The 22609-nt window shown below is 43.3% G+C and overlaps 1 protein-coding gene across 3 annotated transcripts in view; it reads left to right on the top strand.

The window, feature by feature from the left end:
- Positions 1–22037, top strand: part of tenm4 (teneurin transmembrane protein 4) — a 124300-nt gene extending 102263 nt beyond the window's left edge. For all 3 annotated transcript variants that reach the window (XM_036536219.1, XM_036536218.1, XM_036536217.1), the window contains 5 exons: positions 3228–3463; positions 9102–9398; positions 10445–12059; positions 14837–14979; positions 20712–22037. In XM_036536219.1, the coding sequence (XP_036392112.1) occupies positions 3228–3463; positions 9102–9398; positions 10445–12059; positions 14837–14979; positions 20712–21470 (3050 nt within the window). In that variant the 3' untranslated portion in view covers positions 21471–22037. The remainder of the gene's footprint in view (positions 1–3227; positions 3464–9101; positions 9399–10444; positions 12060–14836; positions 14980–20711) is intronic.
- Positions 22038–22609: the final 572 nt, after the last annotated feature.

Raw genomic sequence — 22609 nt, 5'->3', positions numbered from 1 at the left:
TGTGCAGGTTCCAATCCAGCTGTGTCATCATCTTACAATGACCAGGAGCCCACAGAAAAACCTGTGGTAGCGGTGGGTCTCACCGCTCTTTGGTACCCTTGTCTGGTGCCTTTGAGCCACACAGATTATGTCAATGGAGCCTTGCCTTTCCTCAAATTGGCATTTGCATCACTATGGTGCAGGGTAGGGATTGTAGTATGAAACAATCACTGCAGGCTACAGGCATCTCCAGTGTTCCTGAACGAATGGAGAGGTTGTTATGATGAGACAAGCCTACTATATGGTTGACAACTGCTAAAAGGGGAGAAAGTATTATAAAATGAATTTTCCAGAGTGAGAACCAGAAATAGAATGTGATTTGAGATACAGTAATAATTATATAAATTTCTTGCTTAGCACATGCTCTATGCAATACTAATGAGGAGTTCCACTCACCAGAGTCATGGATACACATTTAATCCTGTTTTTATTTTTCACATGAATATTGGAATAGGCATTTTGGAATAGAAGATGTTACAGTATGTGCTTTATAAGGGAACTGTTAGGTAATACCTTATACCTGAAGCTGACAAATTACAGATCCCTTTGTAATTGAGGTCATAAGGTCAGTCCCTGAGCTTGCTATTTTCCATGCATACCACAGTATTTTAGTATCCCGTTTGACTCCTGACAAACTGCTATATTGATTGCCGATGCAGAGCTTTGAACTCTCCGTCCATACTTTGTAAGAGACAGTAAAGATTTTTGCTGTCCTGGAAACATTGGATTTCAAAGACGGCTCCTCCTCCCACATCGATCTCGTCCCTCTGTGAAAGCTGCAGTTGAAAGGGACGATGACAACCTCTGTGGCTGAAAGTAATGGGCAGGGCAGGCGGTCACCTCAGTGTGACGACCTTGTGCCAGACGTCTGGCAGGGAGAGGCACTGTGTGCGCTCTGATGTTAATTGATTCGCCATTGTCCAGTTTGTGAGTTGACACCTCAGTAATAACTCACCGGTCAAGCTGATCTGGATCTGTTCTCCAACATGATGTAGTGTCTGTATGTGAGAGTCTGTGTGTGTGCGTGTGGATATGGCAAGTTTTTCTCTGATTCAGACTTAAGGACACCGAGTATTTGAAGGTTGTCCTTTGTCTGAACAAATTAGTTAGCTTGCCAGCTAGCTTGCTAGAACAATTGTGTAAGCCCTGTGTGCCTATTCCACTTGCAATTGTGGTGCAGTCCTGTTGTCATTGTCAATATGAGTGGTTGAAGATTCAATGTAGCCCTGTTAACTAGCTACCGTTGCAATTGTAGCAAACATAACTGCAGTTGAAATAACAAGTTGTTCTCCCCTTTTGAACCCGACAATATTAAAACATAATGACTTAATAATAGCATTTTCTTGCTAGCTAGCTAGTTACTGCATTTTCAGATTAAGTGAGCAGAAAAAATGATCTGGCTGTGTACACAGAAAAGTATATTATCCCTTCTCAGCTAGATCATAGGACCACATCATGAAGTGTGTCATTCATGTCTCCCTCATTTCGAGATATGCATCCCGAGCTCCCAAAAAGAGTTGACCCATGTCTGTAAAAAGGCTCAAAACTCCAGCATTTGTGCAAGGTTTACACGCACATATCTCAAGTCTGAATCGGATGCTGGTATTTTTAAATCTCAATGAAGCAATTTGATGCATTTTAAGTTGATTAAAATGGAGGAAAGTAGTCGCTTGGATTTGTATTTTTCCCACATTTTCTGTTGAGGATATGTTTAATTATGCCCTATCAAGTTTTCTTCTTCTTCTTCTACTTCTCCTAATCAAGGCAATTTCACTTCAGTAAAATAAGTTCTGCAGGGATGTTGATTCTTTGGAGTACTCCTCGTAACCCTTAAACTGTCTGTCAGATCTCATTTTAAACAGACCAGGCTCACTGCAATATCCCTGTATTCCCTGTCTCTTTCATCTCTCTCTGACTTTACAACAAATGTTTGTATTAGACCCGTGACAAAGAGATGCCCACTATCTTATTATTCATAGTCAATGCATAACATACATCAAACCCTTTGGTTCTTCAAATGCAAAGTTGCGACTCTATGCCGCAGTGTCTCAGGCCATCATACAGTCTGCCTGTGTTTCTATAATTCTAAATAGAGTGTATGATTTTCAAAAAAAGCGTGCAATCAAGTAATTAGTCCCCAAACTCCTTAATTTACAAAGGTCTGTAATGAGAGTAATATTCATCAAGGGCTCTGCTGGTGTTCTGACAGGAGGCTCAAAGGCTGGAAAGTGATGAATGTAAAAGCTTTGCACAAAGGAAGCATTACTCACTGATCTCTACCTGGAGCATTCTGTTTAAGCACCTGGGGATGGCAACGGACAGGCCAAGATTTATTTCCATTGTCTGTTCCCAGTCTGTTCTAAGGGCACAGACACACTCCGAGAAGCTTAATTGTGCTTTTTCTCACCCCGTCCTCGGGGCTGCTGGAGCAGTATAGTTGTAAAACTTTATGCTTTGCTTTATGAAAGCATGTGGTCGCAGATATAAAGTTACTGCACCAGGCCCGTTCATTGAATTCCACAGTCCATCAGCAGCCAGAGCCGGGTGGCCATGTTGGATGACATAAGCTCAAAGTATTAGTTAAATGTGATTTTACATCCTTATCTGTTGTATTGATGACATTTCTGTTCTATGCTTTACACGTTCTTCCCAAACATGGTTGAACCATTAAAATGAACAGTAACCTCCATTTGTGTGTGGTTTCTGATTACTGCAAATTTGCTTAGAATCTTGGTTGCAGAATTATTTAGAACTTAGTTGCATTCCAAGTCTGACTGCTTGAAAGCTAGCTACCTGATACCATGAGTACATAAGCTTGCTAGCTAGTCAGTCCCAATGTGACAGAAATGTTTGTGGATATAAAACATTACCTGACTCACATCCAGGACGTAGATGCCAACTACCTTCTGCTGCATAAGATTTAGATTTGCTTAATAAGTTGTGAATAATTTTCCTACAACTGACAGTAAAACACTTTCTAACCATTATGTACACATGCTCAGTAATAGTATTTCATTTATGATGTCTTTATATTTAATTTATGGTGCTTTCTGCTGTCTTTGAGCTTTGCATGAACAGTACAGTGGGCAGAGGAATTGAATGTGTTTTGCTATTAAACAAAGTGAGATATTGCCTACTGGATTTTTTAAATTATCAAAAAAAAATCTGTTTATGTGGTTTTCTTTTAGATCAAGTGCGGAACAGCTACTACATTGGTCTTGATGGCTCCTTACGGTTGGTTCTGGCCAATGGCATGGAGGTGTCCCTGCACACAGAGCCCCACCTGCTGGCCGGCACAGTCAACCCCACCGTCAGCAAGAGGAATGTCACCCTGCCCATCGACAATGGCCTCAACCTGGTGGAATGGAGGCAGCGCAAGGAACAGGCCCGCGGGCAGATCACTGTATATGGACGCAGACTCCGGGTTAGTCAGCTAAGCCTGGCACTTACACACTTTACACGTATACTCTCACACACACACAAGGCGTGTGCATGCATACACATGTGCAAAAACATACATGCATACACATTCATCCTTATCCTTTACACATACACACACACACGCACAAACACAGTCATGTACAGTGTGTTTGCAAAGGGCACCACAGATACTGTACATAATCACACATACAGGTAAGCTGTAGATGTGGAGGGGTGGCCAGTGCATACATGCAGCACTGTGGGCAAGAGCATTGATAAATCCTTACTGAAATTACTGAAGTTACTTTGTTGGCTGTGACCTCTGTGCACTAACACACTACTGATATAACCCCACCCCCCAACACACTCACACATACACACACAACCCATCTCTGCTCCTTTTGTCAGTTCAGATCCCTCAGTTATGCTCTCCCACCATGTAATTGCATGTTGATTGTAATATTTCTGTCTTGTCTTCATTACTCCTAAAGTCAGCATAAACGGCCCACTTAGGTCAGCTCTAGCCAGCCAGAACAGTTAGCATTTTATTAATTTTGTGGTCTTTGAAGGAATTGACCCCTTACCTGTCAGAAATGCTCTTTGTCACAGGTGAACTCATTAAATGGCTGTCATATTTTACAGAGCAGCAGCACTAGGTCATAACCCTAATTTAGTGGTTACCAGTGTTTCGCAAATGACTTGCACTCAAAAAATGCAGACTCTAACGTAGTATGTTACTTGTCCCATTTCTGTACCTCATGTCATTTTGCACTTTCAGTATATTCATATATCTGTATTTACATCTGGAGGTAATCACAAGATCAAAGCTGTTTGGCCGTAGCAGTGCGGTCAGGCAGAGTTCACCACCATAGAGTGTTCTCGCATTGTTGACTAACACCGACATTATAATTAGATCAGGGTGCAGAAAGCTGGAAAAAAGTAGTGTCATTTCAAATTTCAACAGCATAATAGCCAGTCCCTTCAGAGAAGTAATAACAGGACAAATCAATCCATGTGACCCAGTTGGCAGGCCCTTCCAATAGGGCATCCATTGCAGTAATAACACAAGGCTCCCATTCCAGATGGGAAATCTTACAGACGGAGCAGAGAGCAGAAACAACCTATTTGTGACTTGAACTATAACTCAGCAAGAACCAGCAGCCCTGAATGTATTCTGAAGATCCCTGTGCTTATTGAATACGTTATGTTATGGTAAACCTGTTTCTTTTTTCTTTGTTTGTTTTGTAAGGAAACACAATCTTGTCTTAACCTAAGGAAGGAGGGCAGTCAAACTGGGGTTGACAGGGACAGAACTAATCAGGAGGTGCCACTTTGTCTGTCATTGGCTAATAGTTTAATTGCCCCCTTGTCTCTTTAGAAGTGAAAGCCTCTAATGTATGTAACAGACAGTGGCCCCAGGGGTGAGATTGGAAATGGGAGCAGTCTAATGGTGAGAACAGAGATGTGAGGAGAGCTCGAATCCCAGGCTTGCAACTGAGTCATTGAGCGACCTTGAAAGTCGTGATGATCTGTGTGTGTGTGTGTGTGTGTGTGTGTGTGTGAGAGAGAGAGAGAGAGAGAGAGAGAGAGAGAGAGAGAGCATGAAAGGATGGAGAGTGAGTATACACGCACTATGTCCCAAAGACCAAGGGGTCAATAGTGGTTTTTTAGTTTACCCCTCCCCCCACTTCAGCAAAGATTCCTGCCATTTGGTTAGGTCTCCCCAGGTCATGTTATTGATTCCACAGAGGCTTTAAAATGTTGTGACTGTCCACAGAAACGGGCCCTCTAGGCAGATGTGATAATGCTGCGTCTTTTCTGCTTTGCATGCTGCAGCACTACAGTACATGAACTGTACATATTTTTTTAAAAAAGTCTCCAAATCATCACCTGGACAATTCTCACAAGGTTTGCATCACTTAATGTTGTAATGCCATACACTGCCTCCAGCCTCACACCATGAAGTTCTGCATAGAGAGACTGTCACATACTCAACCTGTAAACCATCTCTCACAAATTTGTGTATACATGCGTGTGCACACACACACGCACAAATCAGAAACAATCAGAAACAATTCAAATCAGAAACAATTCAGTAAATTTTAAAAACATACTAAAATCACGGGGAGCACATAAAGTAATCACATACACCAAGTATTGGTACAGAAATACATAGCCTTAATGTGCTCGTCTTGAAAGTAAAACAGCCAATATGATCAAACTTTAATTATGTTTGTGCATTAATATTTGATATTATGATAACATGTCCTGATTAATATTAATGATATTAACGCACTTTGGCCCTAAAGTAAATTGTGTTCAATCGTAGTGGGTGCTTTAATAGTGTTCTTGCAGAGATGAATAGATATATGAGCTGACACATCTTGTACAACATCATTGCTTTTTAGGAATACATGTTCTGTTTTTACACATCTCTCTGTCTGATTTCTGATTCCAGACATCATGCCTACATATCAACATTCTGTAAAAATGAATACATATTTATTTATACATGAAGACATATCAGCCATTTTTACATGTTTTTGCTAATATCAAGAATGTTGCCAGTGAATTATAATTGTTGTAGCCTAATTGAATAATGGCACATTTCAGAGTAAATAGTGGTGTTTTTCACAGTAGTTATCTCAGGATAGCTCAGGTCATGTCAAATTTAATTAAACAGTTCCCTCATGAAATATTTCATAATAGGTGTTCATTCCCATTTCATGTTTTTTTCACATGCACATTGTATTCACTATAATGGATAGCGTTATTCATTTTCAATGCAATGCGTAATGTATGATACCTATTTTTATGTAGAGCAAAGCAGCAAAATCAAACATGGTATTGATATTATATCATTGACATCTGTTTTTGATCAAATAATTGAAAAAGTAGTTGAATACGTAGCCTGTAAAGGGTTAATGTTTACCATATGAAACCAGGGAACACGGAATTCTTTCTCAACATGGGATGGAACCAATTTAGCTTTCAGCATCCAAGCGTTCTCGTCCTTCAACATTGGAATGAGCTCGAATGGCAAAGATAGGATGTGCTCGCTGTTTCCTCAAACCCTGCTCCACCTATTCTCTCTGCTTAAGCTTACCCTCTTCAAGGCAGTGTCCAATTTAAAATATTCCTCTTCAGTGCATTTCTATCCTACAGCGGTCCACGATCTTTCAGCGGAAACAGCTTTTTCCAGTCCGTTGGGCCTTTGTTGAACCAGAACGTGGCATGAAGAGCCTTCATTTTCCACAGCTGTCCTTCCCACGTATCAATTCCAGAACATTCCTCTCATCCTCTTACTGAAACAGAACAGAGCACAGACCTGTGTTATCACTCTGGTGTCCTGAAATTTCAGTTAGCTTAAAAACACTATCATTTTTCATATTCAGAGGTTACTCTTTCTGGCACCACAGTGCAATCTAAAATCTGAGGTTGGAGGTGTGATAATCTTTGAAATGAAGAAATCCAGGGGGCTCCTGAGTAACTCACTGGTTAAAGCGTTCACTTTGTGGGCATGCTGAGGCCCAGGTTCTGTTCCAGCCAAGGCAACGGGCGACAATGATGGGGCGCACGGTGACAGAACAAATTGGCTTTGTTCCGCTGGGGATAAGGATGGGGTCTGTCTTCAGGGGCTGCTCATCTCACCACCCTGCCTATGACTCATCTGGCACCTGCACGCTGCTTGGATGACATCAGCGAAGTCACATCCATCCTGCAGCTGGTACTGCACTCACTGTAGTGTGCTTGACGACTTGCAGTGTGAAAAATAGTCACAGCTGGCGTGTGAGTGTATCGGAGGATTACATTTGCTACACCCCAGTAAAGTACCTTGGTTAAGTACCTTGCCCAAGGGTACAGAAACAGTGCCCCAGCAGGGCACACATACAGTATGTGGTCAGGGTATGTCATGCCATCCAGTGTGCCGTCAGTATATAGTAGGAGGTCATTTTATAGGTAAAGAGATTTTGAATCTCAATAGGATCATTCCTGGTAAAATCAAGGTTTGATTGAAATAATAAAGAAATACTAACATCCGTTTGTCCAGTAACTATCATTTAATCATGTTGTGATTAAATGATAGTTATCCATTTGTCCAGTGTTCTGTGTCAAACCTCTGCCCTTCTGCATTGTTCTTAACCATCATCTCAGCAACAGCCTATACATGTTGGAGAGGAACCATGATAAGAAAATAAGATATTCGGTACAAGAACAGTGAAGCTTTTGTACAGTGACTTTGCTCTGAGTTCTGTGTCAGTGATAACATGGCGGGGGGTCATGGAGGACACCAGCAGGACCTCAACCTCTAATTCGCCTTGCTCAAATTTGTCTCTGTGTTCCTACCCAACAGGGAATCTTATTATTCCTGAACCAGTTGCTTTTATTGTAAAATAATCCTCTCAATTAGATATTAGCGACATTAATTGGCCCCGGTGTAATTGTCACTTCGCAGATGGGAGAGTCCGGCGTGGCCAGCCGAATGTGAGAAGGAGGAAAAAAAAGAGAGCAGGGGTCCATCTCACAAGCTGTCCGCTCTTCACCGTGACACTGGAGAGAGGCCAACAGTAGCCATCAAATCCCCCTTTTTAAGACTCTGTTAAGCTGTGCCAAGCTCTGTGCTAATATACCTGGAAGGAAGCTAACCGATTAATCAGAGCAGCGTGACAAAAAGGAGCAGGGAGCCAATGCTGCATTTTAATTAAATCTTATCATTTCCCCCATAAACAAATCCCTGAACTCTTCCAGCTGATGACCAAAGCTGTGCATATTATATCCTTGAAAAGGGCCTAACTGCCATCTAAAGTAGGCCCAATGGAAATGCTGTGTCATTACACAGTTCCCTTGGTCGTCGGTTATTGTTTTATTTTGCTTTGTTTTAAGATGTTTAATTTTTTTAATGCGGCGTGCAAGCAAAGCATCATGGGTGTTAATAGGGAAATGTGGTCCCAGGCCACCAGCTCATTCGGGCAGCACTAAATGTGACTCACAACCAGACTCCACAGCAGTCCTCAGTGGGCTGACCCACAAATGCCCCGCGGATTATTATTCCATCCTTCTCTGTGTCACTAGTGCCTCATGCCTTAAAACAAAGTAAGAGAGTTAAAAAAAAAAACTGTGACTAACTAAAGTGTCATTCAAACAAGGTTACGAGGCACAGACTTAATCTGTGGCTGAGGAGTGGAATTGATTTTTCTTTTCCTCAATTTAAAAAAAAAAAAAAACAGGGCTAAGTAAAATGAACGTCATCTACTTGTGATAATGCTCCTCTAAAGGCTTTGAGATTTTAATCATCACTGTGCTTTTCATTTGCTTCAGTTGAATAGACTGGCTCCCCCTGTGTTTCTCTTGCCTGCATTTCAGAAGCAACAAAGAAATATTTTAATATTTATAACATCTTTTTTTTCCTCAAGGAAGAAGTCTGACACATACTTCTACCGCAATTACATGTAATCACATTTTTTGTTGAAGCAATCATCAAATTTGTATTTCAAAGAGCGTTGAATCTGTAATTTCCTCTTTTTAATCATCATGTAAACTTTGCTCATTCATTTTGCATTTCTTCTACAATGTGGTCCATTTCAAGGCTTGTATTAAAGTCTGGCTATGACTCTTTCCGATGTCTCTTTGTCATCTGACAGGTACACAACAGGAACTTGCTGTCACTGGATTTTGACCGCATCACGAGGACGGAGAAAGTGTACGACGACCACAGGAAGTTCACCCTGCGCATCCACTACGACCAAGCGGGAAGGCCCACGCTGTGGGCTCCCAGCAGCCGACTCAACGGCATCAACGTCACCTATTCCCCCGGGGGGCACATTGCAGGCATACAGAGGGGCACCATGTCAGTGCGCATGGAGTATGACCAGAACGGCCGGATCATCTCACAGACCTTTGCTGACGGAAAATCCTGGAGCTACACCTACCTCGAGAAGGTAAAGATTTGCCAAGTTTCATATCCCTGCAGCACTGACTGCAAGATTCTGCCTCACTGCTCCCCTGTCTTTTATTCTGAAGATTAATGAAGAAATATGAATGTGTGGGAGAATCTTTTTTTTTTCTTCAAGAGGCATGTAAAAAAGAAAACCCCTTGAAATTGAGATCAAATATTAGACGTCTTTTCAAGTTTGACTTTTAACCTCCCTGTCTGTTGCGGGCCTCATTTTGTGTTTTCAAGACATCAGTGAGATGCCACAAAAGGCTGTCTGACACACACTCCCTGGATTAGACATTGCAGCAGAAGACAGGCTGACAGTATAGTTTTACCCAGAATAGCACTAATCAGTAGAAAGAAGTAAAATGTCACTTAGTATTGAAGGTGAGGATCCTCAGGGAGAATGTAAAAGGCTGCAATTCTCAAATTTTACTATAAATAGAAAAAGGCAATGATTTACCCTCTAATTGTCTTCACAATTTGAACTGGTTGAAAAGCTGCTTCCAAACAGTGTAATGTAGACAGCCTGTGGTTATGGCTGCTGCAGTCATCAAAGGTGTCACTTATCTTCCAAATAACGGTTTTCATTAAAGGTGTCTCACGCTGATGTAGTGTGAGATCAAAATGCCTTGACATAAAAAAACCAAAGATGCTCTTCTTTCTCACAATGAACTGCACTGGATATGTTTGTTTTTCCCCACACTTAATCATTCTTGTGTGTACTGTTATCTTCATTGACATGCTTATGCCTCTTCTATTAGTACATTTCGGATTTTTTTTAATTTCAAATATCTGCATAAAGCTGGCCTCCTTTATTTCTTATTTGTCCATAGTACATAAGTGATCATATTGGATCAAGTACTAGGAGCTCATCTGTGCATTCATTGGTTATCAATGAGGAAAAAGTGGAAGAGAGCTGAAAATGTAATACCAGTTAAACAACTGGAAACTGTGTTGATTGTTGAACTAATTTCTTGAATTACCTCTGCTAAATCTTCCTTTACTCTTCCTTCTCTCCCACCTCTGTTTCCCAACAAACCACTCCAGTCTATGGTGTTGCTGTTGTACAGCCAGAGACAATACATCTTTGAGTTTGACAAGAATGACCGGCTGTCCTCTGTGACCATGCCCAACGTGGCACGGCAAACTCTGGAGACGACGCGCTCCATCGGGTACTACAGGAACACCTACAGGCCGCCTGAGGGCAATGCCTCAGTGTTGCAGGACTTCAGCGAGGACGGGCAGCTGCTGCAGACCACCCACCTGGGGACGGGCCGGCGGGTCATCTACAAGTACGGCAAGCTGTCCAAGCTGCTGGAGATCCTGTACGACGCCACGCGTGTGGCCTTCACCTATGACGAGACGGCGGGCATGCTGAAGACCGTCAACCTGCAGAACGAGGGCTTCGTCTGCACCATCCGGTACCGGCAGATCGGGCCCCTCATCGACCGGCAGATCTTCCGCTTCAGCGAGGAGGGCATGGTGAACGCCCGCTTCGACTACAACTATGACAACAGCTTCCGGGTCACCAGCATGCAGGCTGTCATCAATGAGACGCCGCTGCCCATCGACCTCTACCGCTATGACGACGTCTCCGGCAAGACGGAGCAGTTCGGCAAGTTCGGCGTCATCTACTATGACATCAACCAGATCATCACCACCGCCGTCATGACACACACCAAGCACTTCGATGCCTACGGCCGCGTCAAGGAAGTGCAGTACGAGATCTTCCGCTCGCTCATGTACTGGATGATGGTGCAGTACGACAACATGGGCCGGGTGGTGGGGAAGGAGCTGAAAGTGGGGCCCTATGCCAACACCACCCGCTATTCCTACGAGTACGATGCCGACGGGCAGCTGCAGACGGTCTCCATCAATGACAAGCCCCTGTGGCGGTACAGCTACGACCTGAACGGCAATCTCCACCTCCTCAGCCCTGGCAACAGCGCCCGACTGACCCCGCTTCGCTATGACCTGCGAGACAGGATCACCAGGCTGGGGGACGTCCAGTACAGAATGGACGAGGACGGGTTCCTGAAGCAAAGAGGCAGCGAGTTCTTCGAGTACAACTCCGCCGGCCTGCTGGTCAAAGCCTACAGCAAGGTGGGCGGATGGAACATCAAGTACTGCTACGACGGCCTGGGCAGGCGGGTGTCCAGCAAGAGCAGCTACGGCCACCACCTGCAGTTCTTCTACGCGGACCTGTCCAGCCCGACCCGGGTGACACACATGTACAACCACTCCAGCTCGGAAATCACCTCGCTCTACTACGACCTGCAGGGCCACCTCTTTGCCATGGAGCTCAGCAGCGGGGACGAGTTCTATGTGGCGTGTGACAATATCGGCACACCACTGGCTGTCTTCAGCTCCAACGGCCTGATGATCAAGCAGATCCTTCACACAGCCTACGGCGAGGTCTACCTGGACACCAACCCCAGCTTCCAGCTGATTGTTGGGTACCAGGGCGGCCTCTATGAGCCACTTACCAAGCTGGTGCACATGGGCCGAAGGGATTATGATGTCCTGGCCGGCCGCTGGACCACCCCGGACCACGACATCTGGAGGCGTCTGAACGGCAATAACATCGTGCCCTTCAACCTCTACATGTTCAAAAACAACAACCCCATCAGTAACAGCCAGGATATCAAGTGCTTCATGACAGGTAGGTCCACAAACACAGCAAGCGACTCTGGTTTGCTGGGTGGGGGGGCTGTTCTGGTTCACTATGGTAGATTTTGTAGATAGACAAAATCAGGGAAATTCCACTGTGACCTGTTTTATTGTTCCATTTTTATTGAAATTCATGGAGTATAAAGGAGACACAGCCAATATAAAATCTGGCACGCTGCCTGATTACAGCATCGAAGTTAAAGAATCAGTTCATAAAGAAAGTCTGAAGGTTCCTCACTCGGGTGCAGGGGTCATTTTTCAATGCGTCCCCATTGCCAAGTCCTGGCTGTGTTTTCAATGCCTTTCATTTTTAAAGCACTCAGAGGGAACACAGTGCAGTGCAAAGTGTCCTGTGTTATTCAGCATTCAGGTCCTTTTCTCCTGAAATACCTCATTATTCCTTGGTGTCTCTGTGGAGAGGGAGGTAAATGGCAGTGAATGTTTCCCAGCAGGGACGCATCGGGGGCTACACAACCAAGGGACAGCAGCTGTCGCATCAGCCTCAGCTGTGCAAAACATAACCAAGTAAACAAAATAACAGGATACCGACAATGGAGAATATTTGAAGGCATATTTTCTTTTGTTTATATCCTGTGTGTGTCATGTATATATGTATATATATGTAATATATGTTTTTTTTTTGGTTTTATATGAACATAATCATAATCACAATTTTTTGTTTGGAGCAGGCTCTTATTTTAAAAAACGTGTGTTTTATTTGGTTAAATATTTCAAAGGATATTATATGGCCAACACCAGATGAATATCTTTTATTTTGTAATATTTTTGAAGGACTTGACGTGGACCTGAATATAAGAAGGAGCAAGTGTAAAAGCCCCTTTTTAAGATTTCTACATTTTCTGTTACTCCTCACAGTTCAGGCTTTGCCTTCTTTTCTTTTGTGTATTATTGTGTAATTGGTGCATTTACTACCCAGCTCAAGAGTGAGCCATCAAACTCAGTTCTCTGCCATTGTGCCTCTGTCTGGACCACTGAATGTGAGGCAGACTTTAGATAGTTAGATAGACAATAGTGGCCCACTCTCTAGATTGTGATTGATAGTGCTGGCATTTCTGTTCCATCCTTATGAATTGTGGACTTTTGAATTGGGGTCTTTTCATTGTCCTTAAACAAATTCATAATTTAAAAGCCCTGTCAGTACATACTTACAGAATAAAGCAGTGACAAAAGGACCCTGTGGTGTCACAGCAATGCTGTGACAAATATCTTAAATAAAAAAATTGAATCCTTCCAAAAATCTGTTTTATCAGTCATGGCTCCTTCCCGTTCTGTCACATGATAAGACACTATAGATTCCTTTTCAAGTAGAGCAGAAAGCACAATTTTTCCAAGAGCAAGTGGATGTGAAATATAAATGAGAAAGACACTAAAGAGGGACATCTGTCTGAGAGCTCCACTCAGAATTTTCTTCTGTTCGTAAAACACTGAATTGATCGTTTTATTTTGCATCCGCAAAAGAAACTATGAATGCAATCTCTAAAGGTGATTGTCAGGAGATTCAGTTCACCACATTAATTACTTTGTGTCCAGTCTTTGAAACGGAGCTTCCCCCCTGTGAAGTCTTTAACCTAGGAGACAGCGATTTGATCTGCACTGTCCTGCTCTAAGATACATCTCATTTTTATGTTAATGTAGAAATCAATAGGGCCCTACATATTACATTACTGAGGATTTATAGACATTAATGACCCTGTAAATATGATCCGGGTGTACAAAACATTACATTTTAATGAAACATCAGAGAATTTGATTTGGCTTTTAAAACTTGCAACAGAAACCACAATTACTGTCGGGATTTCTGTCACACTCTAAAAGCCTGCATAAACCATCTACTGATAATGCAGAACAGATATACATAAATTGCAAATTGATGACATTATATTCAATTGGCATTTTCCACTCTGTATAATTTTGTGGGATGATCGTTCAGCATTAATTATGTTTTATTCATGTAATGAGCAACTCAAAGCTCTTTTGAAATGAGTCTGACTTTCATCTCTGCAGAGAGCTCGACTGGCTCTTGTTTCGGGAGCATTCCATATTGCACCCTATTGACAGCCAATACACAACAAAAAGGCCATATGAATAGTCTGATTTACATGTTTTGTTATCAGTGACAGCTCAGATGGACTTTTGACAGTTATTTGTATGTCATTTGCATATTTCCATATATTTCTGTGGGTCTGGACAAAGCTGTCCACAACTGTGAGCCAAGCTCCTGACAAATTGATGGATCTTGACAGATCTTTTGTCAGGGTAAATTTCCTACATCCCCTGCTCTCCAACAAAGAGAGGAACAGTACCTCTTGTAAAGAAAACTTTTTTTTAATAAGTGTTTTTGAAAGCTTACAGGTAACATGATACTGAAGTATTAAAATACTTCTGATGTTTTCTGCTGCATTGCAGATATTGAAATTGGAATCATCTGCATAGTTAAAAGTATTATTTTTCTTGAAGACTACTCATTGCCAGTTCTTATGAATTAGGTTGGTTCTGGTACTGCACATCTGGAAGTACAGAGAACAGTCATTTAAGAACTCCTCATGGGGTGACAGAGTCCAGTTGGTCTGGTTGAGTCTTGTTCTTCCAACAATAGACAGCCCCTCAAAGTCAGGTCTAATCACAATAGTCACCATATAAATCTTTTTTAAAGCCTTGCTTCCCCCTGCTGCTTTAGAGTATGCATTGGCATTTGCGTCGTACACGGCCCTGACTTGTTTGTGTCTTATCACATCTTGTCTTCCGCAGATGTGAACAGCTGGCTTCTGACGTTCGGCTTCCAGCTGTACAACGTCATCCCTGGGTACCGTACGCCTGACACAGACGCAATGGAGCCCTCCTACGAGCTGATCCGCACACAGACCAAGACCCAGGAATGGGACAGCAGCAAGGTAACCTGTCCGCCCTCGTCGTGTAGCCATCCTCCCATCCTGTGCCTGTCCTCTCATCCACCTCCTGCTCAGTCTGTCTATACCTCTGTCGTTCTCATTTTCCCCATCAGTAGGACTCCCACCGGACCGCCAGCAATCACCTGCATTTGCAGTCAAATTAACGGGTTTCTGCAGCTCGGTGGAGGGAAGAGGGTCAAATTAAAGAGCGCTTGTTATTGCCTTGCCATTAGGGAGATTTCTCCCCCTTTCCTTTGGTTCCGTGTGTCTTTCTTTAATGGAAAAGTCCCCCCACAGACACGGGGCGGGTGGGGGGGGCTGTAGATCCATGCTGCATGCTTCCCCCAGCAGCCATTGATTTCGGCTCTCCCTTTCACTCTCACCCATGGTCAGAAAGGAAGCAGGCTCACTGGGAGCCTGCATTTACCAGGCCGTTAAAGCCGCCTTTAAGTCCCCTGAATAATTGAAGAGGTTGTTGTTGTCCTCTTGGGTTGGGTTACAGTTAGAGCGCGCTACAGATGAGTTTCAGTTCAGCAATGTGGGGGCGGCTCAAGGCATTCCCAAGAGCAGTGACACTCAGTCACTCACTAACGCATGCAATACATCTTCAAGAGAACAGGCCCCATCAAGCTTTCTGTCGGCCTGAAAGCCCTGATAATGACAGTGCTCGTAATTAGATTATGATGAGGAGTGTTGCAGAGCACTTTCAACTCTCACATTACTTTGCTGCAAGGCCATACGCAGTAAGAGTTGGGCAATATCAATCTTACAGGCTGCAGGATGCTGGCTTCAGTATAACTTGTATATAAATGCTTACAACATGGTTTTTTAGTACATTATGTGCTGTGAGTGGAGGCTTTTGAAAAATATGATGATAATTGCAAAGTGATGGAAAAAGGCCATTGGAACACATCAGGTTGACTGATTTAGTATGGATTTTATGGAAAATAAAAAAGCCTAAAGCTAGACTGGTTTGGCCAGCTTGAAGTCCTAATACAAATTATTTGTTTTTGCATGTTGCGTACTGTTAATTATACTGTCTTAAACAGTGTTTATTACTTGCCGAGACACATTTATGCAGAGGTACATTACTCATTGCTCATTACAATGCAAGTGGTTTCATAAATAACCGCAAGCATTCTTTGAAACCACCAAGGAAAGACTGGCTTAAAGATACTGCTTGACATTTGTTAGGTTGAACAGATGTGATGGTTTCAGAGCAAACAGTGACATCAGCTGAGTCATTGTGGAGTTCCCAGATTCTACTTTTGGACGAGACACTCTGCAAACAACCCTCTGAGTCAACATTTTCCTTATATAATAAAATCCCAGGAACTATCTTGCTCACTTTGTTACAAGCGCCTTCTCCATCCACTTGTAGAGCAGGAAGAAAATTAGGCATGAAAACTTACTTAAACTTACTCACTTAAATTAAAGACATGATTGGGAAACCGGTTTTACATTAGAAGATATATCTGGGTTTATCTGCTGTGTTGTTCCAAAGAGAGGAGTTGCTATCATTAGCCCTTTAAGATAGCTATTCATTAAAAGTTAAGGATCATTGAGATATAGCCTATTAAACCAATGTAGTGCTTAGCTAGAATATTAAATGGTTTCTTGGTTGAAAGAGAAGCAGAAATAAGGAAATTGACATCATACTAGCTGGCTTCAGTCTATATGTAATAGACAGTTCTGCTCAATTCTGTATTCTGTATCTGTCCTTTCATTACAGTCATAATGAAGTAAAAACAGTACATCTTTGAGTCAAGAAGCAAAAGTCATTGGTGTGAATATGTGGGAATTTATTGAATGTTTTGCGATTGAAACATGACAAAAGAACAAAACAACAATGTCAGGTAAGATCACAAATTAGTGTTTTAGGTGGTTTTAGCATTTGTAACTGTTTCTGTATAAAAGCCAGTTTCAGATAGGAAGAGTGCCCATGGTCTGTGTGTGTGTGCTTCTGCAGTCCAATGCTCTGGAAAAGGTCCCGCCAGAGCCCTAAAGGAAGGTCTCCTGTCCTCGCCTCACCTCCGCAGCTCCTCAGGGAATCAGAGCTCACTCCAGCCACACATTCAACAAAAAAAACGACACATAAAAGGCCAGTTTAATTGAATCCAAAAATCCTCTCTGTATTTCCATTTCAAATGTTATCTACTTCGGTGGAAAAGAAAAAAGAATCAAATCGCGTATGTGTGCCTGTTCATCGGGGACGATTGATTTTGAAAGTAATCCTGCACTTCCACTTTGTCGAGGAGAGTGGAAGTCAAAGCACCCCCCCCCTCCCATCTCCCTGCCCCCAACACCACACACACACACACACATATCCCCAAATGATCTGTCAGCACTCCTGTGCCTGCAGTCTCGCCATGGGCTGTGAAGGTGCCAATAATTCACAGCAGCCCCACCACTAGCACTGTCCTCCCCTGCTGTCAGAAGAAGTGCGGCATTTAATTGCCTCCTGAATGACTGATATTTGGCATTGCTCTTTTGAGGTTCGCAATGGGCTTTAACACCACAGCATTTGAATTCCAAATGGTCCTGCTTGCGGTTAAGTGAAGACAGTCTGGAGCGTTTGCTCGACAGGATCCATGTGATTGGAACAGCTTGGTTCTCTCCATGTGTCCGTTATATGAAAGGACAGGTACAAACAGAATATGAAATATTATTGCTTTATCTCCTGGGGAGATGTGCAAACCTTTGTTGTAACAAGTTCTTCAGTTTCAAGATACTTGCTTCCTTGTAGAAATTAACCTGCAGAAACAGTGTTTTGAGTTATGGTATTAGTGTATGGGGCTTTACCTTAGCTAGCCTACTCTATGCAATTCAAATTTTACATCTTTGTATCCTGAGGTTATCATACAGCCAGCCTTTAACCTGCATAGGTTATATACGCTGGCACATTTGAAGTTGAAAGGCTATATGTATTTCCATTTGTGCACACATTACCCAGAGCATCACACACATTGGAATTTCAATAGCATGCACAGTGCGTGTACAATGAAGTCCACAGTGTCCCCAGGTTCACCTCTGAGTTTGATCAGTGCTGCAGGCTGACTGTACGTCAGGCCAGATGGACCGCATGCTATTTGAGCTCTCAGCAATGCGGGCTCGCTGCTCTCGTCCGTGCAGGCGTGGCACGGCATCTGTGACGATACTCTGGGAAGCGAGGGCCAGGCGGTGCACGGGGTCACAGAGCTGGTGCTGTAAACAAATGTGGCTGGGGAGGGGGGGCGGTGCGCGGTGATTCAAACCATCTCCCGCCCCCTCCCCTCCCACCAACCACCATGGGGAAGTTGACCCTCAGGCGCAGTGTCACACACAGCAGGCGCACTGATGACCGAGTCCGGTCGCTGAGGACCTCCCGGGGTCAGCAGCGGGGGAGCACAGCCGGCAGAGAGTTAGAATTAGAAGCTGTCAGCGAGACGTGGGGTCCTTTAGATGGAGGTCCCCCAGGACACGCAGTCCCTGGAAACTTTCTCCGTCCCTTGTCCCTCGCAGGGCCCGGGCTGCGGGGCACACGGCGGTCGGCAGCTTTGCCGCACGCGTTCTTCGTTCAGGGGCATTGTCTCGCCATGGTCCGTTAGCTTCCATCTCAGATCATTTTCTGCGTTATAATGCAGTCTCTCTCTCCGGGGAAGGATCTCTTGTCAAGGAATATTAGAGGAGAGGATTATTTTCAGCCCCCGCGGACGAAACATCGACATAAAACTCAGTTCCCTTCAGGAATTACACCAACACTTAACAGCTGGTTTCCCTTTCATTTCTTTTTTTAACACGCACTGTGGTTGTCAATCTTCTGTTGAAATTTCCCTTTATTGTCTGTCCTCATTCTCAAATGCCATCCATATCATAAACCAGCAGGAATGTAAACAAGGCCGTCTGTAACTTCCCCATTTTGCACGGCCAGGCTTGTTTTGTGTTACACTCTGATTAATTTGAACAGGTGTCAAAAAAGTGGAAACCTAGTTGAGTCTGCCTAATGGAATCTCTGTAATCTCTGTGAACATCCTGGTAAGGTTTCTAGCTTGAGAAGTGACAGATGATCTCCAAGCATTTCATACTGTACATTGCAGTGGGACCTCATGCTCACAGATGCCAGATATTGTAAACTTAGAGAATGACTGTATAATACTGTAGAGGGAGACAACAATTCAAGGATTGAGCACAGCATTATAGATGAACAGGTCTACTTATCAGCTTCATATTAAAGAAAATACAAAAATATATTACTGTGTGTTTGGAAAAATTTGCAGTTCAGCTCATTTGAAACACTTGCTTCTGGGTAACTCTGCAAGGGTTATTGCAAATGGCCCTTACTTCAAAACAGCTTAACCTAAAAGCATCATGTTAAATGCTGTGACCTTGGTGTTTTCATGTGATCATGCAATTAACAGTGCTCATTTCCTTGTTGTCAGTGAACATTGATATATGATCTGAAAACTAAAGCAAATAGTCTTAGGGCTCTAATTAATGTGAAAAGGGCAGCTGCTTAGCCATGCCCTCAAAGAGCTATGTTGACAAGGCAAATACTACACACAGAAACAAAAGTTGTCCTTCATCTGAAGTTCTAAGCCTTGTCTACTGTGTGGCTTGGACCTCAGAATGTATTCAGTCCATTCACCTAATGTGTCTTGGATTTGACAGTTTAGTGTTTTTTTTTTCTTGCTAGTTAAAAGTAACATCAGTGGAAATACAAGTCCTTGGAGAAAATATAACTCAAACTGATTCATCCTTTGAAGACATTTTCATTTATTCTAGGACTCAGGTGCTGAAGGAAGCCTCAATTTAATACTTTTGGTTTATCATCATTTCCTTTTTGTTTTATATTTTGTCAGCCAGTCTGAGGTAATGTATTGTAGAGTTTTCCATTATGTTTATTGTTTGAACTTTTCCAATTTGTCTTCATTTGCTACTGCTGTCAGAAAATGTGATGTTTTTGTCTTACCAAGAACTGAACCTCTCTAGAAAACAAATGTGATTATTGAAATTTTCGAAATCGGAGAAACTGCAATCTGGCCGGCAAAAAAATGTAAGCCTTCTTGCAATGTGAGAGAAATCTGTAAAGTTATTGACATTTGATCCCATCACAATGACACAACTTAACATGAAAAAGAATGGTTCATGTTGCATAGAGAGAAAAAAACATTTGAAATGTTTGAAGTGTTAATGAAGCAGCATAATCCACATTTTTTGGTGGAGATAAAACTTAACAAATGAGATGGTTTCCTGCTGTGACTCCGCACAAATAAGCTGTCAGGCAAATGGAACATGCGCCAATGAAACCAGAGATCAGAGGTGTGGAATGCAGAGCGGATTGGAGCTAGAGAGCTGCCACAGAAACTCGCTAATATTTTCGAAATGCACAATAACAAACAGGAATGTGATTTTACACAATAACAAATACCTTATCTGGGGGCCTCTTAAATATCTTACATATTATTTACATTTATTCATTTGCCAGACACTTTCATCTAAAGCGACTTACAAGTGAGGAAGGGTACAACACAAACAAAAGCCACATAAGGTGCAGAAGTGCAGCATGACCAAGTTTCAATAGTTGGCCAGACAACGTACAAGCTACTGTCAATTTACACAGCTTTATGTAATGTCAATATGTGCCACAATGTTTATGCGTTTCAGTGGACAGTTTGGCATATATGTACAGATGCTTGCTGTGATTGGCTCTTGTGTTGGCAGTGTCTAACTGATTGGCTGGTTGTCCTGTTTTGCAGATGGTGATGGGGGTGCAGTGTGAGGTACAGAGGCAGCTGAAGGCCTTCGTGAAGCTGGAGCGCTTCAATCCAGTCTATGGAGCAAGCAGTGCAGGATGCTCCCAGTCTGAGGGGCAGACGCTCTTCGCATCAGGGGGATCCATTTTCGGAAAAGGGGTGAAGTTTGCCATCCGGAATGGCCAGGTCTCCACCGACATCATCAGTGTGGCTAGCGAGGATGGGCGCCGTATGGCGGCGGTGCTCAACGGCGCCACCTACCTGCAGGACCTGCACTTCACCGTCGGGGGCATGGACACACACTACTTCGTCAAGGCGGGCCCCGTGGAGGGCGACCTGTCCCTCATCGGCATGACGGTGGGCCGGCGCACGCTGGAGACGGGCGTCAACGTGACGGTGTCGCAGATGAACGCGGTGCTGGGCGGCAGGACTAGGCGCATCACCGACATCCAGCTGCAGCACGGCGCACTCTGCCTCAACACGCGCTACGGCAGCAGCGTGGACGAGGAGAAGGCGCGCGTGCTGGAGCTGGCCCGCCAGCGCGCCGTGGCGCAGGCTTGGGCCCGCGAGCGGCAGAGACTGCGCGAGGGCGAGGAGGGCTCGCGTGCCTGGACTGACGGCGAGCGGCAGCAGCTCCTGAGCTCCGGCAGGGTCCAGGGCTACGACGGCTACTACCTGGTCTCGGTGGACCAGTACCCCGAGCTGTCGGACAGTGTTAACAACATCCACTTCATGAGACAGAGCGAAATGGGCCGAAGGTGACAGGAACACGAGGCTCTCGAGTGACAGACTCGGACGGCGTCAAGGACTTCTTGCCAAAGACAGTTACGTACGCGGCCGCTTTATTTTTTTTTTTTCTTTGACTGTGGTTAACTTTTTTTTCTGAAGAAAAAATACATTGTCGTATACAGATGCACTGCATTTAAGGAAGACTGCCCCGGTGTTTATTTCTTTTTTTATTCTTTGACAGTCTTTGCCCTTCAAGTGCGACTGCAAGAGGATGAAATTTTAGATTCTGGTGAATTTTTTTACCCCTCCGAGTTTGGTATCCCACTTGTTGATTCTGTTAAAGGGAATCTACGAGCCAGGGGTGTAAATGCATAGCGTTCTGTGGTTTACTCCGCTGCCAGTGACAAGTAAACTGTGATTCACAAGCTTGTTCCATTCTGCCTTTTTCGCGCTTCAGCCAAGGAGAGACGTTCTCTTTTACTCGCTTCTTTTTTTATACTTGAAAACATTGCCACTGTAAAAAAATAAAAAATAAAAAAAATAAAAATAAACAGGGACTACAGTAATCCAGTTCAGATGTTGCTGTCTATGTTCCAGTCAAACGTCTGATCCTCTACTTGGTTGTAATTTCTTGTGGTGTTTCAAAAGAAACGTTTGCCTTCATCTGCAATCTCAGGCAATGCCTAAACTGGGGACGCGTCTCAGTTGCACCTCCAGTGAATTTCTGTGGTGGCTTGTCTGTCTTTCAGTTTACATGCATTGTACCTGTCATCAAACTTGACCAAATGGCATAATTAGTACATGGAGGGTGAGGGAGATTAAGGGGAAGGATTCCATTTCTTGGTGTTTTTATTTATGCTGTATTTTTAATGGGTAGGGAAAGGAAGAGGGTAACCAATCTGTAGATTATTGCTGTAGTAAATTACCATTTATTTATACTTTACTGTGGTCATTACTCTGTTATGAAAACAGACTCAAGCCAATCTTGTCAGAAAATACTGTGGAATAAAGAGATCTGTATAAAAAATGGAGGCTATTTTACTCAAATGGTTCTAATGTCCTTTTTAAAAATATATAAAATACATTATAAAAATGTGAATTCAGCAGTGTGAACTATTGTCCCTTTTATGGCTAACTGTTGTACTTGAACAGTACTCAAGGGTGTTCTCGCA

Source organism: Megalops cyprinoides, chromosome 9 (genome assembly GCF_013368585.1).
Source record: "Megalops cyprinoides isolate fMegCyp1 chromosome 9, fMegCyp1.pri, whole genome shotgun sequence".
In the NCBI taxonomy this organism is placed as follows: Eukaryota; Metazoa; Chordata; class Actinopteri; order Elopiformes; family Megalopidae; genus Megalops; species Megalops cyprinoides.
This window is presented reverse-complemented; position numbering and strand designations above follow the sequence as displayed.